The sequence below is a fragment of the Mirounga angustirostris genome, unplaced genomic scaffold (genome assembly GCF_029215605.1).
Source record: "Mirounga angustirostris isolate CCGP_5_RB_7025 unplaced genomic scaffold, mMirAng1.0.hap1 SCAF_9, whole genome shotgun sequence".
Taxonomy (NCBI): domain Eukaryota; kingdom Metazoa; phylum Chordata; class Mammalia; order Carnivora; family Phocidae; genus Mirounga; species Mirounga angustirostris.
This window is the reverse complement of record NW_026991717.1, coordinates 104,327,027-104,342,707: the sequence shown is the minus strand read 5'-3', so window position 1 is coordinate 104,342,707 and position 15,681 is coordinate 104,327,027. Positions and strand designations below refer to the sequence as shown.

The following is a 15,681-nucleotide window of genomic DNA, read 5'->3' as shown; positions in this document are numbered from 1 at the left end:
ATATTTTTATATGTAATGATGTTATATTCATAATTTTATGAATAAGACTTGACAGATTTAGCAAAAAAAAAAATAAGATCTCCAGTTAAATTTTTAATTTCAGAAAAACGTTAAATTTTTAGTGTATGTCCTAAATACTGTACAGAATGTACTTGTACTAAAAAAAAAATGATTTATTATCTGAAATTACAAGTTAACTGGGTGTCCTGTATTTTATCTGGCAACCCTTATTATAAATAGATCTTAGATGTAGTTTTAGTTCACTCTGACCCAATATTTTTTGGAGGATGTTCCTCTCAAATGAGTATGATGTTTTTTGCTTAAACTTTTATTGTTAAATTCTGTTCTTTTTGTGTATGTGTGGTTCATTTTTGGGAATGTAACCATAGGCAAGTGGGTCCCAACGAGGGACAATTTTGCTCCCCAGGGTCACATCTGACAAGGTCTGGAGACATTTTTGGTTGTCAGAACTCGGGGAGGTATGCTAATGGGTAGAGGGTAGTGATGCTGCTTAGTATCCTACAATGCACACAATAGCCCTCACAATAAAGAATTTTATTTAGCATAAAATATAACAGCTACTGTTGAGAAACACTACCATAAACATTTGAAAGAGGGGTTTATCATTTCAACTGTATCTTTGTTTAAAATACATCTATTGATCAATTTCATCAATTGCATTATTCACATCAACTCTGTTTGTATATTCGATTTGCCAGAGAAAGAGAGTGATCATTTATTGAGATCCTCCAGTATGTTAGAACTTGTTCCTGGTGCTGCAAATCTTCAGTGAACACTACAAACTTCTCTGACTTTATGGAGCTTTTATTTTACTGGGTTGGGTAAGATGAGGTGACATATTACACAAATGATTCACAAAATATATATAAGTCTTATGAAGAAAATAGAACAGAGAGTAGGGAAAGGTGCTGGGAAGGGTGTGAGTTGTAGTTGTAAAATGAGTGGCAAGGAAGTCATTACCGAGAAGGTTATGTTGGAAGAAAGGTGGGGAGGAGGTGACAGCGAAAGTGATGTCATAGCTAAGGATAGAGTGGTTTAGGCAAAGGAAACAGAAATGCGAAGGCTCTGCTGTAGGCCCCTCCTTGGTATGATCAAGGAAGAAGAGGAAGCCAGTGCGGCTGGAGCAAAGGGAGGAAGAGGGAAAGTAGTGAGGATGAGGTCAGAGGGGGAACGGTGCTGGCAAGTGTCCAGATCATTTAGGGTGTAGGAGGCCCTTGTGAGAACTGTCACGTTGACTTCTAAGTGAGATAGAAAGCCTCTGGAGAGTTTAAGTAGAGTGATAAGATTTTACATACATTTTGAAAGCATCACTTTGGCTGTTGTGTTGAAAACAGACCGTGGGGTGTGGGGAAGTGGGGGAAAGGCTGAAGCAAAGAGACCAGTTGGGAGACCATTGCCATAACCCAGAAGGGAGAGGATGGTGCTGTGTCCGGGATGGTGACAGCGGAGACTGTGAGAACGGATTGAATTCATCAGGCACACATACACACTGCTGGTGGGAATACAAAACGGTGCCATCCCTACAAGGGGAATTTAGCAATCTTGAACAAAATGACCTACGTGTCTATTCTTTGACCCAACGATCCCACTTCTAGGAATTTAGACTAGAAATAGAACTTCAACAACAAGAAAGATGCAAAAGGTTATTCACTGCAACGACATATGTAATTGGAGAATACTGGGGTTGGTTGAATAAGCAGTGTTACCTGCAAACAATGCAGTAAAAAAAAAAAAAAGAGTGAGGTTGAAGATCTGTATGAATGGATAGGGAGGGTAATTTCCAGCAGGTATTACGTGTAAAAGACTCACTGTAAAAAAGCACATGTGGCATGCTATCTTTTGTGTAAAAGAAAAAAAAAGGGAAAAATAAGTAAACACACATGTATCTGTTATTCATTACAAAAAAAACAAAGGAAAGGTAAACCAGAAAACACTAAAGTTGGATACATACAAGGAAGGGTAGGGATAGGGAGTGGGGTAAAAGGATACAGGAGGGTGACACTTCAGTGAATATACCTTTTCATATAGTTTTGGTTTTGAAATTGTTAGTAGCCTACACGTTCAAAAATAAATAAAAATTAAATAAGAATGAGGAGACAAAATCCAAGTAACACTGAAAGAAAATGGGCACAAACGAGTCAGAGTGTATTTCAAATGATTACTATAACCACACCAAAGGGAGAGAAAAAAAGAATGAACCCATCCATGTAACTTATGAACACAGTTTTTGGTCATACATCCTCAGTCTGGAACAGAGTAGGATGTGGGGAGGGGAAGCAGAAGAGGGCAGAATAGATTCTGTATCCTCTAGTAGGTTAGGTTTTTGTCGTGTTATGTAAGAAGCAATTTTGAAACAAACATTGTGTGCCTCTGGATGGGATTCTCTGATTGTGCCCATGCTGCATTCCAGCACACAACGGATAACCTCAACATAACAAAAAAGAAACTCAGACAAACACAATACAAAGGAAGTTCTAGTTAAAAAAAGGGGGGGGGGGGCCTTGCATTCCTTGTCTTGTGGTACCCCTCCATCTTCAAAGCCGGCAATCACAGTACTCCAACCTCTGCCTCTGTCCTCACATCTCCTTCTCTGTCTCTGAGGTTCCTACCTCCCTCCTCAAAGGATGCTTGTAATTACACTGGGCCTGCCTGGCTGATCTGGCATAATCTATGTCAAAATCCTTACTTAATCACATCTGCAATGTCTTCTTTGCTGTGTAAGGGGACATGTTCACAGGTTCTGGGAATTAGGACATAGGACATTCTGCCTCCCAGAGGACTACTGTTCAAAACTGTCACTATCCCAGCACACGAAGATCAGAGAGTTTAAGAGTCTGGAAAATATGACAACTAAAGCACTATCTGATCTTGGACTAGATCCTTTTCTGGAGGGGAGAAAGGCTATCAAGGATATTCATTATTCTATCAACTGACAAAATTGGAACTTGGGTGGTTAGTTAGATGCAAATATCAATATAAAGTCATGAGGTCGGTCAATGTACTGAGGTTCTGTACAAGAGGTTTCCTACTCTTAGGAAAGGCACACTGGAATACTCAGGAATTTTAAGGGCCATGATGTAAGCAACTTGCTCTCAAATGGTTCAGAAAAAAACATTATCTGTACGCACACACACAAAGGGAGAACAAGAGAAATGATGAAGCGAACGGGGTAAAACGTTAACATTAAGTGAACCTGAGAAAAGGGCATAAGATATTCCTTGCGCTATTTTAATTTTTGCAATTTTTTTCTAAGTTTGAAATTATTTCCAAGTAAAAAGCTTTAAAAAAAATCATCTATCCAACCTGTCACTTAGTCCCAAACTTCTGAGTTTACAGGTTTGAAGGTCTCTAAGGATGGGTGAACTCATTATCGCAGGAGGCAGCAGCCTGATGGCCGGCAGCTCAAGGAGTTTGAAAGTTCTCTACAAGATGAGCTCTAGGGGAACCTGGGGGGCTAGATCAGTTAAGTGACAGGCTCTTGATCTCAGCTCAAGTCTTGATCTCAGGGTGGGACATTCAAGCCCTGCATTGGGCTCCACGTTTTTATAAAAAAAAAAAAAAAAAAAAAAAGATGACCTCAATTTGTTGGTGACTTTCACCAATTGGTTGTAGCCCTGCCAACTGGTGTAGGCAGAATAAGTCTTCGCCCTCTTCAGATACGAGGCCAGCTGCCCTGTCGCCTTAGTAATGGGTTTTGCAGGCTTCAAGTTTCTTGTCAGTGGATGCTTCTGAGTCAGTTTCCAAACCTCCTCACTGGGATGCATTTTCTTTTGTCGGAGTTGCTCTTACAAGGCAGTACCTGTTAGAACGCGGCATTCCGCTGGGGCCCATCCACTCACTTTGATTTGTTCCTTCCTCCTCTTCCAACCACACTCCTCCTGGGTTACCACAACCTCTCCAGGGAAAAGCCCCGTTGATGATATACATTGATTTTCTGACTAAATAATGCACGTAAGTGGTGTTGGTGCAGACCCGGTGGGACTCTAGGGATCAGTGTTACCAGTTACCTGGTAAAACAAAAGGAAGCCCTCACGTGAGCTTCTTCGCTGCTGACATGGAATCCGCCCTCAGCCATTGACCTTCCACCTTTTCCTTCCACGCAGCCAGGGCAGAGGCTCTGCTTTCGGCTGTGGCTGGGGAACTGTGCAATTAGGAGAAGTGGGTTTAATTTCAGCGAGGGAGTTGGCTGCCACGATTCCCTAGCTCCCAGGGACTTCGGGCCTCAGAGGCAGGACTACAACATCCTGCAGCGGAACTTTTGGAACTTCCCAAAAAAGGTGTTTGGGAGACGTGCCTAGGGTTACAGACAAACTCTGGAAGTGAGTTCTTAGGTTCTGGTGTTGCTCAGAAATCAGCGCAAGGGAACTTGGCAGTCGTCTTCCGCGGGGAATCCTTTAATGACTATAGGTAGTTTCAGGATTGTTCAGGCTCACCTTTGCCACATTCCTGTAGGAAAGTCCATGATGAGGGTCACCTTTGGCATGTTCTTTTGAAAGAAAGTCAATGCTAATTGCCCTCGAAGCATCATTTCCCCAGGTCATGTAAGAGAATCTCCTTTCCTACGTGCATTAATCCTTTAGCAGGGACCCCCACTCCTAACAACGCCTCTAGCAGACATTAGAAGTCCAACCTTTTAGTGTGAACTCACCAGCCATAAAAATGTCAGGTCACTAAACAGCTGTTGCTTTTCAGGGTGAAATATCTCATTCAAGGCAGTAGGAGAGCTGTTTTCTGCAAAAGGTGTTTTAAGAGAATTCTTAATAATGAAGTCTTTATTACGGTGGAGGTTGGAGGGAAGAAAGACCGAGAGAAAAAGGACAGGCTCTTCCTGTGAGCCTTCAGATGACAATCAACTTGCAGAAACTCAAACTGGAAATCCTAAAGGCTTATAATCTGAACTGCCTAAGTGTGAATTAGATTACTAGTGATTTTCTGACCCCCCACCTCCACTCCCCTGCTTTCTAAAGAGTTAAGGAATGGACAGCAAGATCCTTTGGGTGTAAGAGGTAATCAGGAGGTTTTAGAGACAGGGCTGAAGTCTCAAAGGGTACTGGTCTGAATGGAAGTCCAAGGAAGTGTGAGAAGCTACCCTGTTGGGCTTTACACATAGGGTGATACACACGGATGTGAATGAACTGGGGAAGTCAAAGGGCACAATAAATCATCAAAGGGAATTTAGCTAAGAGGATTATGTAAAAGGGAGTAAGGCAACTTGACTTAATTTGGTAGGGAAGTGTCTTGGCCATCCACACACAGGCTTTTCTCTTTTTAAGCAGCTGGTGGAGACACTTCCTTCTCTCCCCTGTGCCCGTCTTCCTGAGTTGCTGCTCAGCATTACAATCACTTCCTCTCCGGGCACCCCTTCCCATCCCAGGAAAGTCAGGGCAGTTCCTCTACACTGGAGGTGGGGGTAGGAGAATGGGGTGAGGACACTAACAAGAGATGCTTACCATCCCATGGTGGGGGGACTGCAGGTTCCTTTGCCATAGCAATGTCCCCACATGACCATAATGGGTATAAATGAAATGGGAGATGGTACCGAAGACCAATACAGAACTGTTTCTTCCTCCTTCCAGTAGAAGAAACTGTAGGCATAGAAGCATAAAAAACAAATACTTTATGTAAATGACATGACAAAATTATACTTGGGGATCTCTCTTTTTCCCATGGGGAAAGAAAACTGTATCAAGGTTTGATAAAAATAAGGATCTCCTTTGTCAAAAACCCTTAGTGTGCAATCCTATGTTCATGTTGTTTGTTTGACACCATGGAAACATAGTTGATTGCAGTAGACAAAAGTATGTCAGGGAAAAGACCAAAGGTTAGATCGAGGTTTTCCCCCCAAGACCAGTGAAAAATAATTCTGATTGGTCTTTGCTATGAAAAACATGAAAATCCTTATAAACAGGAAACTCCTTCCTCCAGGGGTTCTAAACTTTCTCCAAGATAAAGAACTATAGATTTTAAGCCATCTCTTAATGGTAGACTCACCAGGTTTTTAGACTTCATTAGAGTTCATATTAACAGGGGCACAGGGATATAGAGACAAACCAATATATACACCACTTTGAAAAAATGGGCACCTAGCCCAACATAGTGATGGTCTATAAATGACTTGGATGCAAAAAACCCTAGAACCCTGACTTTAGATCTACACACAGTCCAGTGGTTCTTGAAGCTAGCTAGTGATCTGGAACTGAATGGTATCAAGTAGCTGTTAAACCTTGGGAGTTCTTATTTTAGGTTTACTACGTGGTAGGAAACAGCTGATGTTATTAAAAAAAAAAAAAAAACCTACTCAGAAAACTCAGAACTTGATCTTTTGAATAACTGCGTTTAAACTAGTTTAATAAAGATTAACCTTTTGCGTCACATAAACCCATGTTACAGAAAAGGAGCAAAGTCCTGGAGGTTTCAAGTAGCTTCGTCCCTTTAACAGAAGTACATTTTCCCCCAGCAATGATTTTTTTAGGAGAAATTGAAGATGTAAAAGGAAATGTAATGATCTGAAAGTTTCATATTTTTCTCTACTTCTATCAATACTCCATGAGCAACTGAGGGTCTAGGTGGTTTTGTACACAGCTCCACACCCAAATGTACAAATTGGTAATTGTACGTTCAGTTTATGGGATGGAATAAAAAAACTGTCTACCATGCAGAAAGCTCTCTCCCATCTGAATGCCCTCCATAAGAGAAAAGTAGTCGTCTTTGAATACCAAGCAGTGCCCACGGACTAGATGAAATACAAGATAGTTGGCAATTTTAAGACCATCATGAGTCCATTCCAAAGATCAGAAGTGCTTAGGTCCTCTATCAGCCACCAGGACAATTTGTTTTTAGCTTGACTTCAAATTGGGTTGAGGATGGCCAGGCAGCCAAAGCAATGTGGGGCCAAGAAAAAGCCCCAATTTTCAGAGGATATAATACACATCCCTTGTTCTGCACAGGTGATACTTCTCATCTTGACCTATATCATAAATTAATTTTAAAAAAGGAAATGCTTCAAAATGTAAACAATTTTGATTCTCGAGACCAGACATTCTTATCACCAGTTGAATAATTTCACCAGTAGCCATGCTGAGAAACTGTAACTCTATGGAGTCATACAAAGAGGTTATAGAAAAGTGACAGAAAGAGGTAGCATATATCAGTCTGTGAACATACTGAATGCTACCATAGCAAAAAACTGTACAATTCTAGGTCCAGTATGTACAAGCTAAAAAATATGTATATATTCTTGACTTAGCAAACAATTGTCAATATTTAATAGTGCAAAGTACAAAGAAGTTTGATAATGCTGTTTTAATAACTCACAGAGAGCATATACATACACCCAATGAATTCGTCTCTTTATTGCATATTGCTTTTTAAAAAAAAAGTACAATCTCATAGCACATACAACATTTTTTTTCTTGGTACTATAACAACAGTCTTGCACCTAAAGACTAAGAGGTTCCAACTACTAAGCTAATAAGATACAAGACATGTAATTAAGTTTACAAATTATAATGCTTTCTTTTTGGCATTAATTTAAAAAAACAAACAAAAAACTTTAAAATACACACCCAAGAGAGAAAAGTGGCTACTTACACCAGCACCAATCTAAAAAGTAGATTTTTTTTTTCAACAATGGCACATGGAATTACCTGCACAAAGCTTTTGGGGAAAGAAACCAAAAATGGATATGGTAAGGCCTACCAGGATGGCCGTATCAAAATGAAGATGATTACAAAGGGCAAGAGGGACACACTACACGGGCTTGCTCCTTTATGTGACACTCCATCCACTTGTCCATTCCTTAAACTGTAAAACAAAGCCATTTTCAAAATACAGTTCCAAAATTGAGCCAGACCAAATTTCTCTTGCTATAAATAGAAAAGAAAATAGAGGCACTTTTGTTAAGGAATAGACACATCCACCATCATCTCCCATTCCTAATCTTCAAGCCTTTTGGAGCAAAGTCTCTGTCTGCACCTTTAACCCGGTGCATTTGCAGACCTTGGTTACTAGGGGCTGGGGAGCACAACCTCTGCTGTGAGTTTATGACCGCCTTATTAGCTAGAGTCATTTACTTCCATAAAATGGGTAGAAAGTCTCTAAGCTTGCAATGAGGGGGAAAAAAATGTAAAACCACTGCTCTTGACAACTCTTAGAGCACTATTTCACAGCTTTCACATAGTGCAGAGACCTTGCCATCTGCACTAAGCATTATAGTTTATACAGATCATTTTTAAATAGCATGATTCCTGTACAGCGCATATTGGTATTCTATTCACCCCTTTATCCCCATTAGAACATAAGCTCCTTGGGGGCAGGGACTTTGTCTTGCTTATTACTGTAGCCCTACTAAGCCTGGCACATAGTAGGTGTTTAATAAATATTTGTTAATTGACTGACTCAATTTAGTGAGTAAATAATGTTCTAGTGCAACAGGACAAACTACTCTCTCCACAGGAAACCCAACCACAACAGGATTGATAGAAAGAAAAGAGAGAATCTTAGCCCCCCTCCCCCACTACAAATAAATAAAGCAAAGCCAAAAAAAAAAAAAAAGTAACAGTCCTCTTTATATATAATTTAAGGATATTAAGAGTTGGTAGGTTAATGGTAAGCATCTATATTTTATTTTCTAATGTTCATTGTTTTTATTCATTTCTCCCTGAGAGCTTTATCTTTTGGACTGAAATTTTACAGGTAGCTTTATTGACACACAATTTAAAATGACAACATATAAACAACAAACCACTTCAAACATACTTAGAGATAAATAGATCTTGGCATCTCTGTTGGTGTTGTTGACATTCTGTGCATTCACTAAGTGTCCTTTAGTCCAGACCCATATAGACAGAAGATGCAGCTTGTCCTACAAAATAGGAAAAAAAAAAAAAAAAAAAAGAAAAGAAAAGAAAAAAAAGGCACCCCATAAAAAATTTTAAATAATTTTTATCCCTTCAGAGAATCCCTCCTTTTAGGTCTTGGGTGGGAAATTTTTATTTTTAAAGTTTATATATCTCTATTGTTATAACAACAAGCACATTCTGGCAACCTTGTTCTTTAACAAGAGCATGAATTGCATTCAGATAAATAGTGTTCTTTTCAAAAGCAATGTAAAGAAATCTTCAAGAGCGCTTGGCAGAGAACTCGATGAAATTAGGGGAAAAAAAATCGATGCCCAAGTTTTAAATATATTAAAAAAAAAAAGTCTGATTGACATTCTACATAATTCAGATTGTGTGCAAGATGTTCTCAATAAACATTTACAGACTGCACCCCCACACCAATGTCGGAAATTCTAAGCTGGTCCTATCAGTCACTGATGGGCTACACCAGTGTCACATTGTCAACTATCAAAAACCATTTTAAATCTATATTTTTCCAACACCAGTTTCACCAGTGAAAATAATTTCAAAGTATACCAAGCTTGGAAACCATAAAATATTTCTCAAGCCTTCTTTTTTTTTTTGCTTTTGTTTTTCCTTTTTACTCTAGGGAATGTCTCTGTCATCTCTTTCAGGAGATAGCATTGTGCTTCTGAATAGCCGTGGTGTTCAGGGGAAGAAAATGAGCCATACTCATTATGAATGCATACACAAAGGGTTTCTGAGCACATACATTAACATAGATTTTTTTTTTTAACCATACATATAGGTCTCCAGACAACACTCAGACTTCTATATACATTTTTTTAATATATATGTACACATACATTTACATACACATACATTCACGCATTCACTCACAGATGAAGGAAGAAATTGCCACTGTTTGGATTGCAAGGCAGTGTAATGAAAAGTTCTAGTCACTTCAAAGGGCTGCTAATGAGCGTTCTAAAAAAGTATCCAAGGAAAATTAGAAATTAAGTTTTGTGACTGGTCTCTCTCGGCTGCTGTCCGTCATCTGGTTGGTAATACGCTTGCGATTCCGTTTCAGTTTAGAAAGGTCTTTGTCAAATACTTCTCCTGAGCGTAGAGCTGAAACCAGGTCATCGAACTCTCCACCCTCTTCACTATTCTCTTTTGCTTTCCTCATTTTACGTTCCCTTTCACGTTGTTCTTTGAGCTGCAAATAGAAAGCATCCTCTTACAGAAGTGTCAAAGTGTTGTTTTGTTTTCAGTGGAGATGAAGTCTTTGAAGTATGGCCATACTCCAGTCACATCAACCCATGTGCATCCAATAGCTGCTAAGCCACTCGGACCTCACAAGAGAGGGGGAACTGGGACTTGAGGTCTTATTGTAGAAGCAATGAATAATGAAGAAAGACGACCACTACTTTGTAATTAGACACTCACCATCTAGAATCTAGGTAAACCTCATGATATTCTAGTTAAAACAAGAGCAATCGAGGCAATTCCTGTTGCTACAATGGAACCAGGAAGTTATCACTGAACAGACCCCAAATACTGGTTTCTTTGATGGTACAGACAGACTAAAGCAAATGCTCATCGGGCCACTGTCCTCACATCAAAGGCTCAGCTTCTATCTCCTGTGGATGCCTGGAGCCTGCTACACACGAGTTTATGGAAAGCCAAATTATACACGTACATTATAGAAAATTTAGATAATTCATATAAATAAGAGTGGGAAAATCATCGTTAATCCTACTGTTAAGAGATAACCATTGTGAACGTGCTGGGGGTATACCCCACCACTATCATTTTCCTTATTAACACTTACCAAAAAAAAAAAAAGATTTCACATAGAAATAATTTTGTTAGCTTTCTTTTATTACTAAATATTCTTTGAAAACATGACTTTAAAGGACTGAATAAATATTCCATTATGTAGCTATTGTACCATTTGAAGCTAATGCCTGGTTGGTAAATGTTCAGGTTGTTTCCATGTGAGGGCTATTATAAAGACTGCTGTTCTCTTTGGGCAAACTTATGATTATTTCTTTAGAATAACTTCTAAGAAATGAAACTCCAGGTCAGAGGATGTAGAAATATATTTTTTCAGGCTTTGGATATACATTGCCAGATTGCCCAAGAGAAACTTATACTGATTTAAACTCCGAGCAGCATTCTAGAGAGCACCTTGATGCCCTCCTTCCTGCAGGCACATCACAGCTCCATCTACACACCAAGGAGAGGCAGCACTGGTACATGGTACTTCCAGGAGATGGAAACGGCTGACGTCCTCATTCTCTTACCTGGGCTTCCATGCGAGCACGGCGTTCCTCCTCCTCCTTCTTCTTTCTCATGTTTTCGTTCTCTTGTTTGGCTTCTGACACGGCTTGAAGAAACTGATCAAAAATGCCAAAGAACTCATCCGGCTGGATTTTGCTAGCCTCTTCCCCAAAGTGTTTCACTGCTTTAGTAAACTGGGGGGAAAAAAGTGAGTTTTAAGAAGTTCAGGGTTCCAAGGGAATTCTGTGATCAAACAGAAATCTCTCTAGAAGTAGTGAAGCTCAAAAAGAGTCAAATATAACTTGCTGGATTTTAGTGAGCCTGTATTTATCTTTGGTTGCTGAACAGGCCCATCAATCACCACTAAAGTAAAAAATTTAATACTCCTTGACTTTTGAAACCATTTATTCTTTTCCACCTCATTTCAGCTTAACACCATTGATGACCTACTCTGACTTTTTATTAACTAAACAGTAGTAAAAACAAGAAAGCAAAATATCATAGGGCAGAGCACTCAAGACATAAAACTAATAGCAAACTCGGCAGGGGTAGGGAAACTTGGACTTTTAACTTTTCTTTGAAGTAGTTTAATATCATTTATTGGTGCCATATGGTTAATATCAAAAGCAAATGGGATCCAGTGCTTCTTAGCTGCTTTTCCTAATCCTAAGTAATGCTAGTATTGTGATATTTCCTGGGCCTCAGCTAGAAAACAGTCACGGACTACGGAATCATTAATGCAACACCGAATTTATGACTGAGAATACAATTTTATTCCAAATCCTTTGTTAAGAGAGAACCTTCTTGGTGCAAATCCTCTCAAAATAGCTAAAATGCAAAATATTAAGGGAGAATTTTAAAAAAATTAATACAAATATATGTATATTGTAACAGAATAGTTATTTCCAGTCTCCTCGGTTTTTCTTTTTTCCTTTGGATTGGTGAATGTATCCATTTATTTAATATATTAATTCTTTAAATTGAAGTATAATTAACATACAGTGTTACATTAGTTTCAGGTGTACAACACAATGAATCAACAATTCTATACAGTATGCAGTGCTCACCAGGAAAAGTGTAGTCCCCATCTGTCACCGAATGTTATTACACTATTCCTGACTATAGTCCCTATGCTGTACTCTTCTAGTTTTAGTTCTCCTGGTAGTTATCTTCATAACTCAAGATCGCATGCTTTTAGGAGTCTTAGTGGTATCATGACTAGCCAAATAATGTTCAATGCCAGTCACAATGTTTGTTAGAATTTTTCTTCCCTCTGTAAGGATCTAATGCTGTTACTCCTAAGCTGCTAAGGAAGGTGTTTCCAGCTTCAGAGTCAAATGAATTCTCATTCCCTATGCCTAATCAACTACTTAACATTTTCCAGATCTTTAATTCTCTTCATTTAGACTATGAAGTGTTTGTGCAGTGCCCCCAACCCAAGATTTCCTAATTGCTTTTATTTTTCTTGCATTATTTGCCTTTATTATATTTTTTTCTGATATTTCAGTAATACTATCTCCCTCTAGTAAATGTTTTCAGCATTTATTCTCTTTTATTTTTTCGCCCTAGTTTTACTGAAATATAATGGACACACAGCACTGTATAAAATTAAGGTGCACAGCGTAATGTCTTGACTTCAATATATTGTGAAATGATTACCAAAGTTTAGTTAACATCCATCACCCCATACAGATACACACAAAAGGGTCTACTCTCCTAATAACTTTCAAACGTAGCATGCAGCAGTGTTAACTACAATCATCATGTTGTACATTACAACCCCTATACTTATCTATCTTATAACTGGAAGTTTGTACTTTTTGACTATCTTCCTCCAATTCCCCCTCAATATTTATTCTGAGATAAAACAATTACAAAGTTATATGTGTGTGTGTCTTATAGTTGTCATGTCATATCTTTAAATTTATAATAAAAATGTTCTTTTGCCGTTTCTCTCTTCACTGAGGAGTTGTTCTCAATGTTTTACTTATTTGGAAATATTCTATTGGAAACCAGAGTTCTTTAGGGACAAATACATTGTTCACATGCCACATGCAAAGCTCTAGCTTGCCTTCATGGCTTTATAAGCTAATTTCTAAAAGTTCTGGTATGAACAAAATGGCATTAGACGGCCTACAACTGAGTCTCTAAAACATTCAAGTTCATGCACTCCAAGCCATCCTGAATGATCTTTTTATCTAGGAATTCTAGTGATGATGAAGTCATGTATATTTTAGTCTTAGAAATCTGAAGAAAACTAGTCCCAGACTAAAAGTTCCCACACTAAAATTAAAAAAAAAAAAAAAATAGTAGGTTGTGCGTAAGTGTGTGTTTTTACATCAAAAATCAACTGTAGGGTGGATTCTTATAAAAATGTTTGAGCCCTCAAAGCAGTAGATTCTGTACTGCCTGGTTTGGGAGGAGGAGTCCCCTCCTTTACAGATCTGTGTCATCCGAAGTGGTGAGGCACACCTCAGAGACGGGTGGGGGACGGGGGGATGGCAGTGGAGGTTGCTGACATCAATCATGGGACAGCAGAAGCTGGACTTTTAACAGCAGTCCTCTGACCACACATTATCTTTCCATTTATTTGATCATGTTGGAGGTGGGGTTTATGGTTGAGACTAGCTAATGTATCCTAATACAGTCTTCTTCTGAACTGTAAGCAGTTGTGTATATACACTCTACATAAACAATCATCCATTTCTATTACTAAACAGATGATTACAGGGAAATGACATCCATTACTCAAGTTTCAAAGGAAAGTTAAAGCTAAAGACTGTTGTGGCAACTGAGAGATGAGCATAGTGGAAGAGCTCGACAGGTTGGGGTAGGGGCTTAAGATCACTTATTAACAATGAGAAGGCGGGGTGAGAGAAAGTGAGCGAATGTGTACATGCACATGTATATAAATGTGTATGTATTTTGGAAGAGGAAATAGTGGGGAGGGGGAGGAGCTAAGGTCCTAGTTATTGCCAATGAAACTTTTCCTTTAGAGGAAAACAAAATTTTGAAATAGCAAAAATCATATAAAGTGCTGTATTATTAAGACATATGCCTCTTGCCATGAGGCTGTGAATTAAAGTGTATCTCCTACCATGAGAGACTATGGACTCTGAGAAACAAACAGAGGTTTCTCGAGGGGAGGGGGGTGGGGGGATGGGTTAGCGTGGTGATGGGTATTAAAGAGGGCACGTTATTGAATGGAGCACTGGGTGTTATCTGCAAACAATGAATCATGGATCACTACATCAAAAACTAATGATGTAATGTATGGTAATTAACATAACATTAAAAAAAAAAAGTGTATCTCCTTTAATAAGTTCTGCTGGAGATTTTAAGAGGGAATCTCCTGCCCTAAGTCTCTATCTTGGGAGAGCATATAACTTACAGGTACTGGGACACGTGGCCTTGGTCACACCTATCTCACATTTTATCCTGCCTCTGGTCTTCGTAATCTACTCTTCTGGTTCCCAGAGGTAACTTTAACCCAAAATCAACCATAAGAAAATTGCAAAATCTTTACTGGTCTTACACCATCCAGATACTCTGAGGTCTTGCTAACCTAAAGGCGACACAAGCCAGTCAGACAAAAAGGGTGTATTTCAATTGATCACAGCCCTGGATATGAAAATGTTGAACATCTGCAGGTATCAGCCCTGTTAAACAACACTCAGTATGCAAGGGGCAACTTACCAGGTCTTTAGCTTCTGCTAGAAGGTCTTCCACATCAGAGAAGCTGAAGCTGGCCACTGTGATGAACTGGCTGACAACAGACACAAACTTGTCTCCGTGTTGTGGGGGCTGAGACTTTTGATATTCCAGCTCCTTAAACACAGGAAGTGGATAACGTCAAGGAAGCCTGCAAATGCGGACTCACCTTGTCTGATTTTCCATATACCTCGAATTTAATAAGTCAGAATGACGAACACATCAAAACCTACTCTAAAACACTTTGTGATACCCTAGGTCCCCCGGCCCTTCTGTCTACCATGCCAGAGCCATGCCCACGTGCACCCACATATTTGCAAACAGCAATTTAGCCAATTATCTGAGTACTTTAACAGTGTGATTTCTTACACTAGCTTTAGGACGTAAGTAGATTAGCATTTAGATAATTAATAGAAGCTAAATAAGGAGAGCAAATTGGATTCCAAAGGTGTGTGACTGAAAGCAAGGTAGTTTGATTATTGATATTCTATGCTCAGAATTCTGGTTCCTTGATTTTTCCTTCTTTCCCTCCTGCCAAGTCTAATGACTTTCTTCTCCATGCGGATATCTGGGTCAGTGGAATTTCAACTGTAGTGTTTGGCACCATAATCATTTACCATTTTTCTTCTTGTCTACACTATTTTGTTTTTGTGAACAGACAAGTATCAGTGTCTTATTAATTACCCATATTCTCCATTACCAGGGTGATGAACACACAGATGATTCAAATCTAATTTTAGTAATTAATTTCAACCATTGCTAGATGCACTTTCTTAATCCCACCCTCTGTGAGTGAGGGATTATTGTCCTCATTGTACAGACA

General features: G+C 39.0%; 1 protein-coding gene across 4 annotated transcripts in view; it reads right to left on the bottom strand.

The window, feature by feature from the left end:
• Positions 1-7,349: 7,349 nt before the first annotated feature.
• Positions 7,350-15,681, bottom strand: part of DAAM1 (dishevelled associated activator of morphogenesis 1) — a 164,642-nt gene continuing 156,310 nt past the window's right edge. For all 4 annotated transcript variants that reach the window (XM_045900963.3, XM_054513734.2, XM_045900962.3 and 1 more), the window contains 3 exons: positions 14,844-14,975; positions 11,171-11,341; positions 7,350-10,080 (listed from right to left, as the gene is read on the bottom strand). In XM_045900963.3, coding sequence (XP_045756919.1) covers positions 9,871-10,080; positions 11,171-11,341; positions 14,844-14,975 — 513 coding nt within the window. In that variant the 3' untranslated portion in view covers positions 7,350-9,870. The remainder of the gene's footprint in view (positions 10,081-11,170; positions 11,342-14,843; positions 14,976-15,681) is intronic.